This window comes from Dendrobates tinctorius, unplaced genomic scaffold (assembly GCF_039654945.1).
Source record: "Dendrobates tinctorius isolate UK_male_01 unplaced genomic scaffold, ASM3965494v1 ptg000134l, whole genome shotgun sequence".
NCBI classification, from domain to species: domain Eukaryota; kingdom Metazoa; phylum Chordata; class Amphibia; order Anura; family Dendrobatidae; genus Dendrobates; species Dendrobates tinctorius.
In genome coordinates this window covers 11,433,944-11,453,647 of record NW_027361802.1, presented here as the reverse complement: position 1 = coordinate 11,453,647, position 19,704 = coordinate 11,433,944, and the positions used below count along the sequence as shown (strand labels likewise).

Sequence of the window (19,704 nt, the reverse complement as noted above, 5' to 3'; positions counted from 1 at the left end):
TTGCAACACCAAGAAGGAAAAGTCGTGGAATCGATACACATGTTAATGACATGCAAATGATGAAAAATATAAACAAAATTCTCAAAATATCTCGATTTATTCATTGTCGAGTATAAGTGCAATGCGCAGAAATATACAAACTTTCACACCTCAGCATGCTATCAATTAAGTTATTAAAGGAATTGTCCAGTCTAAATCAATAAGTCTGTAATCACTCTGTGTGACTGCAGACTTATGAATCTCCCCCAGTGCACGCTTTATGCGCTGAGGGTATTCGCAGGTTACAGACCTGGAACTAGAGGGTATGTATGTGTTATGCATAATCCCAGTCAGTGGGCCCGACCTCACTTCCATACACTTGTATGGAAATAGGACACACCCACTAGTTAGCGGCGTCACTATGTGAGGAGGTTGCGGGACAGGAGGCAGAGCAAGGGTTAACAGTTTTATTTAACAGGGGAATACTCCACGCAGGGAGGTAAAGGGTTAAACAGTGGATTAAACAGTATAAATGGCAAAGGATATGATGAGGTGAAGAACAATGGTTCAGATAACAACAGTTCGGTTGTACTTGTGACAGGAGTTTCTCAAACTGTAACTCCTACTGTGAACTCAATAGCGCCGGCACCGGATTTTCCAACAGAGAACTGAATTTACAGTTTTATGAAGAATTCACAGAATATATCTCAAAAGATTTAGGAGTCACCTGGCTGTTGGGTGAAAGAATTGATCTGCACCTTTTAAACTCTCCCATGGGTGCCATTTTGGTCTAGTGTCTTTCTTATTGTAGAATCATTTATATTGACCTTGAAAGGGTTGTCTCATCTACTTAAATGGGTAAAATAGCAAAATGCTTGTAAAAACAAGAAACATGTCAATGTACCGCTTATATAAAATATTCTCCAGTGTCAAGAATGGAAGGATTTTTAATTTTATAGCTCACTGCTCATTACCTAGTTTACTGGCAACCTCTGCTGTCTGTCAGCAGCGACCAGTCTCTTTGGCAAGGAGTACAGTGCCTGCAAGCTGTTTACTATCGAGCTCGCAAGTGCTTCTCTGGAGTGGCCTGGTTCAGCAATCGGAGTAGCTTCAGTGTCCCTATTTTCCTCCAGTGCTACAGAGGGAAAGCTGCTTAAATTTGCTATATCGGGGAACACATAATTACGGCCAGTGGTGTAACCAAGCTGCTGAAATGAACTATCAATCATCAGTTGTGCACCTCTCCCTGGGAGGAACAAAGCCAGAAGGCAGAGGAGTGGTGCTCTCCTAAAGACATAATATAAGAATACCCCTCTAACCGGGGCAAGTGAGGACTGCAGTTCTTTATATGCTCATCTGGGTTCTTTTGTACCCTCCTGGATGTGACATTGATGTGCCTTTGGTGAAATTTTGGTAGGCCAGTTTTCTTCATAAGAACTTAATGGATCTCCTTGTGGTTCACTGGAGGCCCAGAGCCTTAGCAATGATTTCATAACTTTTTCTAACCTGGGGAGCAGAGGCGAAGATATTATTGCTGAACGTGTGCAGCCCAAGAGGTAAGGTGGCCCACTTATACCTTCAAAGCAGATGGAATTATGCATTATGATAACCTATTAGACTGGAAAGTGCCCATATATTGTTCTTGCACAGGGACCCTCCTCTGTCTAAGTCCACTCCTGCTTAGGAGCTGAAATAAAGCTGATTGGTGGAGATATCAGCTGTCAGAACCCCACAGACATGATGTTGATGATCTCACCTAATACTAGGTCATCAGCACTGTAAGCTTGGAAGCCACTTTTAATGTTTAGATGTTTTTGTACCTGGAAAAATAGTCGCAAAGTAATTTAGAAAGATTACTGATGGTGCTTTCATTATTATGTGGGGTATATTCTTCTTTCCTTTGAGTGTTGCTCCCTGTTTATGATTGGTCAGCATCATACAGGGAGAAGAAGTACACACCCCCTTTGAAAAGTCCACTTGGACTTAACAACAGCTACCTCGTTAGGTGCTAAATACTTTTATTGTTAATATCTTCACAACGGAGAGGCGAAATAGAAAATCAAAATGTTTTCTTCTGCTCTGCAGCAACTATTATATTGTGTGTCCAGTTCAACATGAATCATTTGGTGATGGGTCCTCTTAAAAGGGGTTTTCCATTACTAAGACAATCACTTCTTATACTAAATGTATGGCCCGAATAAAATAAAAAACCTATACTCACCTCTCATGCTGACGCCGTTCCAGTGGTGTCAGCACTCGCTGTACCGCAGTTCTCGTGAGGTGCCCTGCACCCTATCAGTGATTTTGTCACTGTCTCCACCTGCAGACCGGACTTCCTCTTCATATTCAATCCATATGAAGGTGGAGACAGTGACGCCAGCTCTAATTGGGTGCCAGGCACCACGTGTCACAACGAGTGCACGGGAGCCCCGGGACCGAGAGTGCTGACACTGCTGGAATGGCGCCATCACGGGAGGTGAGTATGTTTTTTTTATTTTGTCAGGGCAAAATATTTAGCTCAAGAAGGGGTTTTTCTAGTAGTTGACAACCCCTTTAAGTAAAAGGATATCAGAAGAATAGCCACACAACACACAAAAAACTCAATAAATGCTGTTATATTGTAGTAAATCTGTTTTTCTAATGTGATTGCATTTGTTGCAGATAAAAACCTTGTGTATTTGAGAAATGTACAGTTCAGATATGGTATGCTAAGTTGCATTTTTTCTGGTTTATCTTATATAGTACATAACTAAGCATGCACTTAAGCTAACCTTCCATGACTTTTGGATATATATATGTAAATGGATATATATACCCAACAGCTTCAACTCCCTACTAAGTCTGCTTTTTCCATTTCTACACAGCATTTTAATACAGCTTCAAATATACAGTTTTTCATCAGTTCATTACATAATTTATGTGATTTTACCAAACCAAATGTTGAATCTGGCAGTAAAACACATAACTAAATCCATTGTGAATCATTACATCATTACTTACAAGGAGAACTAATCTCCATCCTTTGAAAAAAAAAGAAAAAAATGCACATGTTGTTATAGTAAGCACTGAATTAGGAGAGGAATGTGGTATATTCAGCCGCTACAGATGTGACAAAAGTAAGCATTATAGAAATCTTCCAGTATGTTACGTATATATATTATTTTCTCTCGACAGTGTGTTCTATGTATTTGGGCGGTATGATATATAAAGAAAAACGTTTTAAAGTTTTTAATATTTATTTGATTAACTCAAAACATGTGGTGAAGCATAAGTTCATCTTTGGTTCATCGAAGGTAAACCTATGCCTATAATATACGGTAACTCCCACAAGACAAATCTGCTAATATAGCAAAGAAACCATCATGAAATCCACAAATAGAGGTTTCTATTACAGTTAAAATATATTTTTAGTAGAGCATATTCAGGGCCTTTATTTTTGTATGTGGCTCGGTCAGCAGAAGTAAATTGGGGGGCCAAGACTCAGTCCGGGACTCCCCATTATGCTTCTGCTCACCAGGCCCCTGAGTATAATAATGTGATATGCGCTGGGGCAGCAAGCCTTCTTTGGAGCTCCACAGAACAGCTGTGCAGCTATAAGGGAGTCCCTTCACCTCTTTTGGGGGCAGCACGTATGCAATAAATCACTGTCTAGGAGGACACTAGAAGTGGAGCTGTGCCTGCAGGGGACCGTGAGAGGTAAGTATGAAAATGTTTTGTTTTTTTTAATAAAATGAATTAAATGAGTTTGGGGGAAGAAAATAATGATGAATTGAGTGTGTGGGATGGGGGGCAGTGAATGATTTATTGAGGAGGGGGCACAAATAGTGATGCACTGGGGTGGGGGACAGCAAATGATCAATTGAGGCTGGGGAAAGGAAATGATCAGTTGAGGGGGGATGGGGACAGCAAATGATTGACCTGATGGTGGGGGGTGGGGAGAGCAAATAATGATGAATTGGGGTGGAGGACAGCAAACGATGACTCGAGAGTGGAGGAGAGCTAATTATAATGTATCGAGGGTGTGGGAAAGCAATGATAATGAATTGTGAGTGGGGGAAAGAAAGCAAATGATAATTAATTGAGGATGGGAGGTGAGAACAGCAAATAATGTTGAATTGGTTGTGGGAGACAGCAAATGGTCAATTGATGGTTGGGGTTGGGGGATAGCAAATGATGAATTGAGGGTTGGGGACACCAAATGATGACTGGAGGTGGGGTGGGGAGAACAAATAATGATGAATTGAGGGTGGGATACAGCAAATGATTAATTGTGGGTGGCGGGATAGGAAGAGTAAATATTAATGAATTGATGGTGGGGTACAGCAAATGATAATGAATTGAGGGTGAGGGAGAGCAAAAGATAATGAATTGATGGAGGGGGAGATCAAATGATAATTGAGGGTAGGGGGAGTGCAAATGATGATGAATTGACAGTAGAGCATGGGGGAGATTAAATGATTAATTGAGGGTGGGGTGAGAGAGAGAGGACATTACATAATAAATTGGGGCGGAGGAGGCATGTAAATATAATAAATCGACGGGAGGTACAGAGTAGGGGGCATTAAGGATAAAGAGTACAGGTTCTAATTAATTTATATATTTATTAGGTGAGGAAAGTGACTACTTATAGTTAGTGGGGGTGCAGTGGTGGATTACAATTTATATTTGAACTGGTGTGTTGCATAATAACTAATTATATATGAATGGTTGGTGCACGTCTGTATTCAGCTGTGTAGTATAGTAGTTGGGGAAAAAGTGGGAAATGTTCTCTGGAAGCGGTGCTCTAGATAGCTGTGTTATTTTCTGCGATGAGTCCTAGCTTGAAGAAGTGATGGCGGTCTGCGCTGGATGAAGAAAAGCAAAGATGAAGGACTTCAAATAGGGATGTCACCGGTGAGTCAGTGTGTTACCTGTGCACTTACATTATGCACTGTATACTATATACAGAGCCCCTGTGTATAATGTCTCCAGTGATCACTGTATTATCTGTAATCTGTACAATGACACTATATACAGAGCTCCTGTGTATAATGTCAGCGGTGATCACTGTATTACCTGTACACTATACATTATATACAGAGCTCCTGTGTACAATGTCACTGGTGATCCCTGTATTACCTGTAAATTATTTACTATTTACAGAGCTCCTGTGTATTATGTCACTTAAAGTAATATTAGTATTGTGGGCTTTTTTATCAATGATCAGTATTGTAGTATTCGGTCACTATGTAATATGTGGTAATATGTGGTCTGGTAAGGCCTCTTTCACACTTCAGTTTTTTACAATCAGTCACAATCCGCCAGGTTTTGAAAAAAACGGATCTGTTTTTTTTCCCCATTGACTTGCATTAATGGCGGATTGTGACGGATTGCTGTCCCTTGCATCCGTTTTTTTTGAGGATCCGCCAAAAGTTGCTGTCCGTCACCATCCTCAAAGAATTCAAAACGGAGCTTGCAACTTTTTTTTCTCTGGCGGATCCTCCAGACACTCATTTAACCCGAAATTCTTTCTGGGTGCCGGACAAAAATCTCTCTCTCTCTCTCTCTCTCTCTCTCTCTCTCTCTCTTTTCCCGGCCAGCGTTTCCTTAAATTTCCGCATTTTCAGGATCCGTCTGAAAACGGATCCTGTGCCATCCGTTCACATCAGTTTAGAACGGATCCGCTTGTCTGACTTTTTGGCGGATTTGAACTGATGCAAAAAACTGAAGTGTGAAAGAGGCCTTATGAAGTAGGTTCACAGGTCATACACATTAAAACACTATTTATTGGTATTCATTAAAAAGCATTGCTTATGAACACATCCCCAAAACAAATGTGGCCCTATCCCAACTGATAAGATAAATACATATGTATAAAACAGGTGGTTATAACTCAAACTTCAATTATATACATGAGGACAAAAAACGAGTCTAGCATACTATGTACATTAACGAGAGACAATGTTTTGTACATCACTGGGTGAAGCATATCATGTACAATCACCTTTTGATCTCTTTGATATATTGTACAATTTTGTGAATTCTAGTCATTTCTATCTATGCTGGTTGCAACAATATAGGTTTATCTTGCCTCTAGCCGTATAGACATTTTTGGGTGGCTGTGGCAAAGAAACATGTTTGGCTTGTCTGGACCATTGTCAGTGATAAATGTATGACTATTAAGCATGTGTTTTTCCCCTTGCAACAGTTTTTTATATATGGAATACTAGTTCTATGTTTTTCTTAAGTAGACTGCATGTATAGATAACTTGCCATAATTGCATATAGGTCCACTGTGGTTTGATTTTTGCCCTCATCTATACAATTGAATTTTGAGTTTGGTTGATTAGTCATCCATGTAGAATCATAGAATCATAGAATCGTAGAGTTGGAAGGGACCTCCTGGGCCATCTGGTCCAACGCCCTGCTCAAAGCAGGATTCGCTAAATCATCCCAGACAGATGTCTGTCCAGTTTCTGTTTGAAGACTTCTATTGAAGGAGAATTCACCACCTCTCGTGGCAGCCTGTTCCACTCATTGATCACTCTAACTGTCAAAAAGTTTTTTCTAATATCTAATCTTTGTCTCCTACCATTCAGTTTCATCCCATTGCTTCTAGTCTTTCCTTGTGCAAATGAAAATAAAGATGATCCTTCTACAATGTGACAGTCCTTGAGATATTTGTAGACAGCTATTAAGTCTCCTCTCAATCTTCTCTTTTGCAAGCTAAACATTCCCAAATCCTGCAACCTTTCCTCATAAGACAGGGTTTGCAGACCGGTCACCATTCTGGTTGCTCTTTTCTGAACTTGCTCCAGTTTGCTGAGGTCTGACCAAAGAGGAGTAGAGGGCAATAATGACTTCACATGATCTAGACTGTATGCTTCTGTTAATACATCCTAGAGTTGCATTTGCTTTTTTTGCTGCTGCATCACACTGTTGACTCATATTCAGTCTGTGATCTATTAGTATACCCAAGTGTTTTTCTCATGTGCTGTTGCTTAGCCCTATTCCTTCCACTCTGTATATGCTTTTTTCATTTTTAATGCCCAGATGTAGTACTTTGCATTTTTCCCTGTTAAAAACCATTCTGTTAGTTGCTGCCCACTGCTCCAGTTTATTTATATCTTTTGAATCCTCTCTCTTCTCTAGTATTAGCTATTTCTCCCAGCTTTGTGTCATCAGCAAATTTAATCAGTTTACCCTTAATTCCTTCATCTAAATCATTGATAAAGATGTTGAACAATACAGGGCCCAGGACAGAGCCCTGTGGTACCCCACTTGAGACATTCTTCCGGCTGGATGTGCAGCCATTTACGACCACTCTTTGGGTCCAATCACTAAGCCAGTTTTGAATCCACCTAACAGTTGTCTTGTCCATTCCATACTTAGTCATTTTTTTTAATAAGCATTGTGTGAGATACAAATTCTTTTTTGAAGTCAAGATATACTATATCTACAGCATTTCCCTGATCCACCCAATCAGTGATTCTGTTATAGAAGGAAATTAAGTTAGTCTGACATGACTTATTAGTTACAAACCCATGCTGACTCTGCTTAATCACTTCATTCTTATCCAGGCACTTATATACATGTTGTTTAATAATTTGTTCAAAGATCTTTCCTGGTACAGAAGTCAGACTCATCGGCCTATAGTTACCTGGGTCCACCTTCTTCCCCTTTTTGAAGATAGGAACAACATTTGCTCTTCTCCTGTCTTCTGGGACTTCTCCTGTTCTCCAAGAATTTTCAAAGATTATGGCTAGGGGTTCAAAAATTTCTTCTGCTATCTCTTTCAGTACTCTGGGGTGTAATTCATCTGGACCTGGTGACTTGAATTCATTTAGATTAGCTAAGTGTTTCCTCACTATCTTTCTGTTTATAGATATCCTGGATTCTTCTATTCCCTTAAGGGGACAGTGAAGAACAGTTGATGTTACATTTCCTTTCTGAGAGAAAACAGATGCAAAATAGGAATTTAAAAGTTCGGCCTTCTCAACATCCTGTCTTACCATTTCATCATTTTCATCCTGTAAAAATCCTATAGCATCTTTGACTTTTCTTTTACTTTTGACATATCCCCAAAATCCTTTATTATTGCTTTTGACGTCTCTTGCAAGCCTCAATTCATTGTCAGCTTTAGTTAATCTGATTCGTGCCCTGCAAGTTCTGCAGACAGCATTGTATTCTTCTTTAGATATGCCTCCCTCTTTCCATTTTATAAACATTTCTTTCTTCCTTTATAGCATGTGCTTAAGTTCTGTATTCATCCATCCTGGTTTCCTTAAATGCTTCCTATTCTTCACTCTTTTCGGAATTGTTAACAATTGTGCTTTGAGAATTTCATTTTTCAGGATTTCCCATCCTTCCTGGACATTTTTGTCCTTGAGGATATCCAGCCATTGGATCTCTCCAATTCTCTTTCTAAATCCCTTAAAATCTGCCTTTCTGAAATCTAACCTTGACGTCTGAGTCTTCACAGGTCTTCCTCCTCTAGTTATCCAAAATTCTAAAATATGTAGGGTCCTTGAGGACTAGATGACATGGAGCGGGTGCACCATTTGCATTTCAAGAGGGTGCCAACCTCCGCTGGCAGGTAGTGACGTGGACAGTGGTCAGAATAGGGTGACTGTCCCTTTATTCCTAACCACCTGTTATAGTTGGGTCACCCTCCCAGGGCTGTGGGGTACTCGGTACCGGGCCCGATGAGCTTCAGTGGGAGATGTCACGGCTGCTGTGACCCAGCTCGTGGCCCTGGGTGCCCATTGTAAAAGGGGGTTGTTTCAGTGTGCTTGTGGTGATGAAAGTTTATAAGTGATTCGTGACGCCACCTGTGGTGTTCGGCAATGAAGATGTAAGCCGACGCTGCAGACAGATCCTCTGGGACAGATGGTGTGGTGCAGCAGTGATGTTGTAGCCCTCCACAGGCAGGGCTGTAGTCCCAGGGCAGTGTAGGTGAAGTGACACTTAGATGATGTTGTGTCAGGCGCAAGGGATGTAGCAGTGCTGGGCAGGTTGGCGCAGGAATAAGTGGAGGACACCAGGGCATGTAGTTCCAAAGCTTTACTCACAGTCTGTTGCAGGTACAGGTGCCCGCATCCGTGCCATGTCCTCTGGGTCAGGAGCCCAGCCAACTTCCAGGCAAGATGAAGTACTCCTTTCCAACACTCCGCCAACATATGTGCCTTTTCTGAACATCTCCTCTTATAGCACCTTTGAATTAAGTACTCCTAGTACTGAGTTACACTGGAGTTCCTCCTGTCAGATGTTCCTATGAACTCTACTTGTACGGCAGACAGCTGTAGCCTGCTTCGGGGACTCCTTGCTACTGAGTCCCGGCTCACTAATATGTTGCTGTTGTGCCCCCAAGTCTTGTGTGGGAATAAAGTGGTCACTACTTCTATTCCTCCGGTGTCTGCTGCAGGACCATTAGTATCCATACAACCTCGGGGACCGGACCTCGGCCTTGCGCTTAGAACTTGAAAAGGGTTCTCCTCTAACCCTGGACCTTGTTCCCTTATTCTCCTCACATTCCAAGCTAATCCTTCTTCCCAATGGAGAATCAAGTTTCCTTTCTTAGTCTCTTTCCTGTGCCAGCAGACCCAGATCACTGTGGCCTGCTGCAGCACTTCCTTCTTCTATCCCTCTCCCTGGGATCTTCTCTGTCTCACACTCTGTACTTCTACATCCTCTTTCACTGACTGAATCAGAGACTGACTCAACTCTTCCCACTCTTTTATGTGAACTCACTCCACCAGCCTCCCAGCACGTTTCGTGTTCCAAGCAGGGAGCCACCAATGGGTGCTTTGCTACACTCCAAGTAGGGAGCCGCCGAAGGTGCTTTTGCTACACTACTTTGTGGTGTGGGGTGCAGGTGTTGGAGTGTGGACAGGTGTCTCCACCTTACCTGGATATTTGGGTACCACACCTCAGGAGGAGGTGCAGTACCTCTGTGGCGACTGAACCCTCAGGGGCGCCACATATACATACTTTTTTATCTTATCACTTGGGATAGGGTCAAATTAATGTGCTATTGGTGAGGACGTTATGCAGAAGTGGAGTTTTTCCAAGAGTGGGTGATGGGACTGTGGAAGGTTCGAGGGGTGGAAGCGGAGCTGGGGTGGAGCCTGAGTGGAATCTTAAGAGGGGCCTTAAAATTTTGCTAGTATAGGGCCCTGAAATTCCTGGTGGCGACTCTGAACATAGTATCATCCAGCAAAATTTTTAACTATTTATTTGACTTGTGAAATGTGGTACATACAGTATACTGCTCAGTGACAGAAATAATCGATAAAATCTAATAAATGCTTTATCTTATGCCTTATTATAATCAGTCTCTAAAGGTAATGTATTAATAGCTTTATTTTGTTGTACATTTCTATTGCCTATTACATTATAGTCATATATGTGTAGATACGCAGTACCGATATTGTCTGTAGAAGGTATGCAAATAGCCTCTTCCAAGAGAAAGAAAGCTGGATGTAGCCACCAAAGCCAGTGTCAGTTGTCACATGACATAAAGGGATCCTGACAGCTGATTTGCGCTGCCTGAACTACAGGGAGCATGAATCAGAGTCTGGCTGATTTCAATCAGGTTTGTTTTAGGTATGCTTCCATGGTCAGCATTAGGCAGCGCTTTGGATGCAGCACATGTCCGCTCCGTCCAAAGCCCTACCGGCTTTTGAACTCTGGTGATTCCGCATGTGTTCATTGAACCGTGCGGAATCACCACGTCCTATACATTGTACGGGTGACTTTATCTTTCGGAGACTGAGCACGCATAGTAGACATGGGATTTCATGAATTCCCATCCACCATGCTGCAACATCTGGCTGCTGTTTGTTGGACCTGCAATGTTTACTGACCGTGAGGCTATGTTCATACGTGGCGTTTTTTTCGCGTTTTCGCGGCGGTTTTAACCGCGCAATTTTGCCGTGAAAACGCGAAAAATAAGCATCCCATACATTCCTATGGGATTCCGCTGTGCTAATGCTGCGGTTTTTACCGCGGCGGAATCGCTTCGCGGTAAAAAACGCAGCATGCTCTTTAATTTAGCGGAATCACGGTGATCCCGCACCCATACATAGTAACATAGTAACATAGTTATTAAGGTTGAAGGGAGACTTTAAGTCCATCTAGTTCAACCCATATCCTATCCTAACCTGCCCTAACATGTTGATCCAGAGGAAGCCAAAAAAAACCCATGTGGCAAACAGTAAGCTTCACATTGGGGAAAAAAAAAATTCCTTCCCGACTCCACATACGGCAATCAGACTAGCTCCCTGGATCAACGCAATATTAAGGAAACTAGTGTATATACCCTGTAATATTATACTTTTCAAGAAAGGCATCCAGTCCCTTCTTAAATTTTAGTAGGGAATCACTCATTACAACCTCATATGGCAGAGAGTTCCATAGTCTCACTGCTCTTACAGTAAAGAATCCGCGTCTGTGAGTATGCTTAAACCTTCTTTCCTCCAGACGTAGAGGATGCCCCCTTGTCCCCGTCACAGGTCTAAGAGTAAAAAGATCATTAGAAAGGTAGGAATGCATTGTTCTGCTTACTTTCCGCATGTGGCTGTGCACACCATGCAAAAAGTAAGCAGAACATTTGTGGATGGTACCCACGGTCCGGAGGAGAGGAGACTGTCCTCCAGGCTTTGGGTACCATATCCCTGTAAAAAATAGAATTTAAAATAAAAAATATTGTTATTCTCACCTTCCGACGTCCCGCGCAGCCTTCTCGCCTCTCTCCACGCTCACGGTCCCAGTAATTCTTTGCGAGAATTACCGCGATGACGTCCGGAAGGTAAGAATAACAATATTTTACTATATTTGACGAGTGTGACCAACCTGTCAATCAGTTCTCCAAGCGTGCTGCAGATCGCTTGGAAAACGCTAGCAATTCTGCAAGCTAATAACGTTTGCAAAATGCTAGTTTTTCCGCGGGAAAATCGCGGGAATTTAAAATGCGATTTTCCCACGGAATGGAATTCAGAATTCTCGCGGTAATTTCTGCAAGGGTTCCGCTACGTGTGAACGTAGCCTGAGAACTTAACTTTGCTCTGCAACATTGGAGAACCGATTGACAGGTTGGTCACACTGGTCAAACATAGTGTTTGACGAGAGTGACCAAGTTTTTACTATTGAGGCTGCCTATGCGGCATCAATAGTAAAAGATAGGATGTAAAAAATAATAATAAAAAAAATATTGCTATTCTTACCTTCCGGCGTCCCGCGCAACCTTTCCGCCTCTCTCCACGCTCCCGGTCCCAGTAATCCTTTGCGAGAATTACCGCGATCTCGTCCGTTCTCACGGGATCGCGACGTCTCGTGGTCATTCGCGATGACGTCGCGCGAATGACCACGATACTTCGCGATCCCGCGAGAACGGACGTCATCGCTCGCAAAGGATTACTGGGACCGGGAGCGTTGAGAGAGGTGGGAAGGCTGCGCGGAACGCCGGAAGGTAAGAATAACAATTTTTTTCATTATTATAATTTTTTACATTCTATCTTTTACTATTGATGCCGCATAGGCAGCCTCAATAGTAAAAAGTTGGTCACACTCGTCAAACACTATGTTTGACGAGTGTGACCAACCTGTCAATCAGTTCTCCAAGCGATGCTACAGATCGCTTGGAAAACACTAGCAATTCTGCAAGCTAATAACGCTTGCAAAATGCTAGTTTTTCCGCGGGAAATTCACGGGAATTTAAAATGCGATTTTCCCGCGGAATGGAATTCGGAATTCTCACGGTAATTTCCGCAAGGGTTCCGCTACGTGTGAACGTAGCCTGAGAGCTTAACCTTGCTCTGAAACATTGCAGCATTTCAGAGAAAAGATTTATATACTGGACAGAGACCTTACCGCTCGCATGACTAGTTCTGGAGGCCAATTCCCGGTGGCTCTTTTGAGTCCTTTGAGTGACAGGTCTCTCTCTACATGTGTGTGTATAGGGAAAGACTTGTCACTCAAGGGGAGTGGTATGGGGAGAAGACACTGGGGACTGGCCTCGTGGACTAGTCACACAAGTGGCAAGGTCCCTGGTTGTCTTTTAAACATATATTTTAGCTAAAATACCAGAGCACATTAGAATAAAATATAACTGGCTGAAACGACAAAGCTAGAGTCTGAGTCATGCTGCCCATGGTTCAGGCAGCATGAATCTGCTGTCAGGTTAACATTAAGATATTCAACTACACCATAGTCTTCTAAAAAAAAGGTACCTCCATCTGCAGACAGCTGTTTCAGGGATCGTGCAAACTCATTACCGATTTTGTAGGGTTCTGGGTGGTGGTGTGAGTTGCCTTGGATAGAGGTCTAGGTAGAGTTTCAGTTTGAAGAAAGCACTAAGTTGAAAAAAAAACTGCTGCCTGCAGATGGATGTCTTTTCTTTTTGATTTTTTTTCCATCAACATTTAATTATAGGGTAACTACATTCAATAGGTGGAACTACAGAGCAGATTCCTTCCTTTTGGAATAGGCTAATTTGCAGATGTTTTCCAAGGAAGCATAGCGCAGCCTATAAGTCTGATGCACTCCGAATGTTGTCAAATAAAACACAACATATAAAGGTTAAATTTGTAGTGACTACTTATAGAAGTCAATGGATATAAGACAACATATCTTATTACAGTACATAATTAATGCAATGTTATTATTATTATCATTAAACTAAAGCAAAAAATTCCTTTGTCTCAAACCCAACTGTAAAGCTATAAAGTCTGGTCTGGTATTAATTTAATCAGTGCTTTTATAATATACATTTCACCAGATTTTATTTAATGGCACTGTAAATCTGGGGTTCACATTCACTAAACGACCAGAAATTGAGAAGGATTGTACAACGGTGTGGATCTGACATGTGGGATGAACTCTTTGGAAAGGTGAGGAGAGTGTTTAACCTCTTTCCCATGTATGACGTACATATACTGTACATCGCATGTCGAGTGGTAATATATGGAGTTGACTCAGGAGTTGAGCCTAAACCATACCCTGCAGATGCTGGCTTTGTCATACAGCTGGCATCTTCCTGTAACAGCAATGACTGGAGTTAGCTCCAATCTTTGATGTTTAATAATAGCCTGTATCTTCCCCTGAAGCACTATCTCAGGATGCCAATAAGTTGTTAAGGCAGAGGCCACACCATTTGCCATCTTACTCCTCTTATGAATCTAAGCCAGAGGTCTCAAACACGCGGCCTGTTGGTCGCATGCGGCCCCAGATGCAGGCATCTGCGGCCCGCGGTGCACCACATGTCTCACTCCCTGAGGCAGGGGGAAGGGCGCACATTCAGGAGCACGCTATGGCTGTTCTGTGTGCACACACTGCACAGGTCCTGGGATGAGGTCACATGAGGGGGAGGAGTCAGGGGTCACATGATCAGGGGGCCTCTGTGTATGCAGGACTGATGTCTGTGCTGGTTGACATGGTGCTGGATGACGGTAAGTTTCTGTGTGGGGACAGGAGGGGTTTACAGAGTGGATGTAGTTGGCTTATCAGAAAAGGAGCTGTCGGCAGGTAAGAGGCGGTACTCCGCCTTCCATGTATTATTCTTGATAGAAGTGGATGAAAGTACAAAATTGCAAAAAGGAAAAATCACCCAATCTGAAAGAGGTTAAAGGCTGTATGCTTGGGAAGAGTGATGTTTTTTATGCAATCCAAAGGGCTTATGCAGTCATGGCCACAAAATGTTGACACCCTTGAAATTGTTCCAGGAAATGTAGTAATTCTCCCTGAAAATTATTTCAAATACACATGCTTTGTTATACACATGTTTATTTTCCTTGTATGTATTGGAACAGCACAAAAAGCAGAAAAAAAAGGCAAATTGAACATAATTTCACACAAAACCCCCAAAATGGGCCGGACACAAATGTTGGCACCCTCAACTTAATATTTGGTTGCACATCCTTTGGAATAAATAAGTGCAATTTATCATTTCATATTACCATCAACAAGCTTATTACACCTCTCATCTGGAATTTTGGACCCCTCTTCTTTTGCAAACTGCTCCAAGTCTCTCATATTTGAAAGTTGCCTTCTCCCAACAATTTTAAGATAGCTCCACAGATGTTCAATGAGATTTAGATCCAGACTCATTGCAGGCCACTTCATAACTTTCCAGTGCTTTGTTTCCATCCATTTCTGGTTGCTTTTTGATGTATGTTTGGGGTCATTGTCCTGCTGGAAGACCCATGGACCGTAGGACGCAAACCTAGCTTTCTGCAACCCAAAATCCTTTAGTACTCTTCACATAAAAACCAATACCAATCTTTTATGTGGGACAGTGTCAAATGCTTTAGAAAAGCCGAGATGAATGACATCCAATGATTCTCCTTTGTCCATTTGAGAGCTTACATCCTCATAGAAGCTGATCAGGTTAGTTTGACAGGAGCGATCCTTCATAAATCCATGTTGATATGGAGTTAAACATTTATTAACATTGAGATATTCCATAATGGTATCCCTTAGAAACCCTTCAAAAATGTTACCCACAACAGATGTTAAGCTTACCGGCTTATAGTTTCCAGGTTCCCTTTTACACCCCTTTTTGAATATTGGTACCACATTTGCTTGCCGCCAATCAAAAGGAACAGACCCTGTTTCTATAGAGTCTTTAAATGATGTGCTTTACGAAAAAGCTCAATCTTGCTCTCATCTGATCATAAGATGCTTTCCCAAAAAGATTTTGGCTTACTCTCGTACATTTTGGCAAACTGCAGTCTAGCTTTGTTATGTCTCTGTGTCAGCAGTGGGGTTCTCCCGGGTCTCCTGCTATATTGTTTCATTTAATTTAAATGTCGATGGATAGTTCATGCTGACACTGAGGAACCCAGAGCCTGCAGGACAGCTTTAATTTATTTGGAACTTAGTAGAGGCTGCTTATCCACCATTTGGACTATCTCTTCATCATTTTTCCTTTGTGGGCCAGAACATATGCACCTTACCCCCCTCTACTCTGAGATATTATCTCTATGTAAGTATTCATGGATCTTTTCCTACTTAGGATTAGCCACAGCATCATGTCTCTATGATTATGGGCATTTAGGGTAGGGTTTTTAACTTCAAAATTTTGTGTGCACATTTTTTGCACTTGTTTTTGGTTACTTGTATATGGTATATACTACATATGTGCTCTGGCCCTATTTTACAGGCATACTTGGTTTATTCTGTTATGGTCCCTTCCTTTGATATTTATTTAAACCTTTTTAATTTATATTAATAAAGTATTTGTTTTATGAGACTTCATTAGAACTCCTATTTTTTCATGTGGGTTGTTTTAATTTGATTATAGAGTGTGTCTCCTGAATGCTTTTCTAATTTTTGTTCAGTCTTTTGCTGGTATTTATTATCATTTTTTTCTCTGCCATCCACGTCCATGGAGATTAGCTACAGTGCCATGGGCTGTAAACTTCTTATTTATGTTGCGCACCTTCGACAGGTATCAACTCCTGAAGAAGCCCTTGTGACTTTGAAACACGTAGAGAAAGAAAATAAACCATCACTTTCATCTTTACCGTTGGATCGTGATTTGCACAGCAGCGCGGGTTTTTCACCACAAATCTGTCCAGTTTGAACACCTTTAACAAAGGCACATCAAGTTCTCTGGAGATGGACTTGTAACATTGAAATTGTTGATATTTTTCAACAATTTTGGTTCTCAAGTCCTCAGACAGTTCTGTTCTCCTATTTCTGTTTTTCATGCGTAGTGTGGCACATTCAGACACACAAAGCGAAGATTTAGTCAACTACTTTCCTTTTTATCAGGTTTCAGGAGTGATTTTCATATTGCCCACACCTGTTACTTGTCACAGGTGAGTTTGAAAGAGCATCACATGCTTGAAACAAATTTGTTTACCCACAATTCTGGAAAGGTGCCGACAATTTTGTTCTGCCCATTTTGGGGATTTTGTGTGAAATTGTGCCTAATTTGTCTTTTTGTCTCAGTTTTTTGTGTTGTTCCAATATACGCAAAGGAAATAAACATTTGCATAACAAAACATGTAATTGCAATTATTTTCTGGAGCAATTTCAAGGGTGCCAACATTTTTGGCCATGACTGTATGTACTAAGATGCAGAGGACACTGTTGCTTAGTATGTACTGTGAAGTCACTATTACAAACTAGATTCTAAAGAAAAGTAGGGGTTTTAAATTGGGCAAATGATCAGCCACAACCATTGCTTTGCCATAAAGTGTTCCAGCAGAATAACAACTAAAAGATTGCTATTATCATGTGGTTAAAGCCAAAAACCAACACTTCTAAGTACATCATACCGTTAAAATAATCCTGCAAAATAAATGGTTACAGAGACAGCAACGTCTATAAATACGCTGATAGAATTTTTTTTTATTTCTTTATTTAAGTTTTGTGATACCAAAGGAAGGCGGACGGGGTTACAGTAAGGAAAAATATTGTAACTTGTTAACCAAGTTTGGAATTGTGTCATTTGCGTGTGTTATACCTAAATTCTGTATGACGTGCTATGCACACGGGTAAGTCGCCAATTGATTTGTAAAATCCTATTGATAGGATTTTTTTTAAGAAACCTGGAGACCTCTTAAAAAAAAAGAATACTTATCTACTATACTTACTGTTAAGTTCTTCCTCTCTCCACTTCCATCTGTATCTCATGGCCATATTCTGTGACTAGATCTCTGTGATGTTTTGTCCATAATGATGTATCGGCAAGTGACTTCTTCATCAGTGGCCTCTTAGTTCCAAACATATTGGATGACAAGATCGGCAAAGGAGATGAGGTCCTCAGGTTTGACATGTGTGCTGGGTGCCATGGGGACACTAAAAAGGCGCTCTTCCCTGGTCAGAGACCTATATAGCCAAGCAGTGAGAATAATCACTATGGGTCACTGTGGTCTAGTCAGAAGACATGCATGCTGAAATCCATGGTTAGGAAGACAAGTAGTGTTCTAACAGTAAGTACATAAAATTTTCTTTTTTTTAGTTGCTACATTTTCCAGAGGGTCCTTTTAGGTGAAATCTAAAAAGAATATGCACTATTAAATAAAGAGTACAGCACAGAACGGTCTGCTTACCTCCAGAAATACAGCCGGGACCAAATATTCTACACTCTGAAGTGACTGATTGTACATGTTTGTAGGATATGAGAATTATGGCAATGTCCTCTTTCATGCTAGATCAGGTGTATGTAAGCAAGAATATTTATCGATGTAGAGATGGAAACATATTGCTGTCTGCTGGAGAAATCCCATTTATTTTAGATTATCCCATGAGATGTCTGTCATGGTGAATACTGATTTTCTTCATATAAGTCACTGCGTCTCATACATTCCATTCAGGAGGTGGCCATCTACAATGTCATCTCCGAGTCTGAGCTGTAAATAAATGTGACTAGTGCATGAATACAGCATGCAAGCCTTGCTATCAGTTTGGGACTTCATTCCCCAGAAAATTTTCTTCCGCCTGATTGGACAAGACACTATAAATCTAAGACTGACTCTGTTATAATTCCTTTTAGCTCCCTGCGGATATAATGAGACTACAGAAGATGGGAAAATAGTTCAGCTTCCTCCATGCAAGACGGGAGCATGGATCGTCCCTGCAATCATGGCTTGTTACCTATTAGTGGCCAATATTCTTCTGGTAAACCTCCTCATAGCAGTATTCAAGTAAGTCCGTAATCCTGTAATATTGTACTGTACTTTAAAGGTTTATCCACCTTTAGGGACATTTTTTGTTTTTTCTTAAATGCATGTATTTGGGGTTAAAATTGAGTTTATGGAAAATATTGCACTGTTGTCCTATTATAGATTCTGTGTTGCGTTGTCTATTGCTGACTGCAGAAGGAGGAGCGACAATCTGTTAGTGACCTCGTTCTGACAGTGCAACTGGAGAATTTTCAACTCTGATATGTCTTTTTCTGAGCTCCTCTTAGCTGATTTATAGCCACAAACTACACTAAAATTGAACCTGTGAAAGCAAAATAGTGCAAATTTTTTTAATGAATTGCAAAATTGATTTATAGCCCCAATTGCATGCATTTAAGTAGAATAAAGGCCCCCAAAGGTGGCTAAACTCTTTAACCCCTTCACCCTCAACCTATTTTCACCTACCTGACCAGGCACATTTTTTCAATTCTGACTGGTGTCCCTTTATGAGGTAATAACTCTGGAACGCTTCATCGGATCCCACTGATTCTGAGTTTTTTTGTGACATGTTGTACTTCATAGTAGTGGTAAATTTAGGTCAATATGATTTGCGCTTATTTATGAAAATATTGAAAACTAGCTGAAGAGCCCGGTGTTGTCTGGCATAGTAACTAACTACAGTTAGTTATAACAAATTATATCTATATATTATATATCTATATATATAAAGCATAGCCACATTCACTATAATATCCCACATCATCCCGTCAGCCAGAGCTACCGGACTACTACCCCTAGTATCCCAGATCATCCTGTCAGCCAGAGCCACCAGACAACTACCCCTAATATCCCACATCTTCCCATCAGCCAGCGCCACCGGACTACTACCCCTAATATCCCACGCCATCCCGTCAGAGCCACCGGACTACTAACCCTAATATCCAACTTCATCCCATGAGAGCCACCGGACTACTACCCCTAATATCCCATATCATCCCGTCAGCCAGAGCTACCGGACTACTACCCCTAATATCTCACATCGTCCCATCAGCCAGAGCCACCAGACTACTACCACTAATATCCAACATCATCCCGTCAGAGCCTCCGGACTACT

At 41.4% G+C, this 19,704-nt stretch overlaps 1 protein-coding gene across 1 annotated transcript in view; it reads left to right on the top strand.

Moving 5' to 3' along the window:
* The window catches only part of TRPM3 (transient receptor potential cation channel subfamily M member 3), a 710,253-nt gene that overhangs the window by 644,691 nt on the left and 45,858 nt on the right, over positions 1-19,704 (top strand). Inside the window, exon 22 of the mRNA XM_073543729.1 lies at positions 18,461-18,611. Coding sequence (XP_073399830.1) covers positions 18,461-18,611 — 151 coding nt within the window. The remainder of the gene's footprint in view (positions 1-18,460; positions 18,612-19,704) is intronic.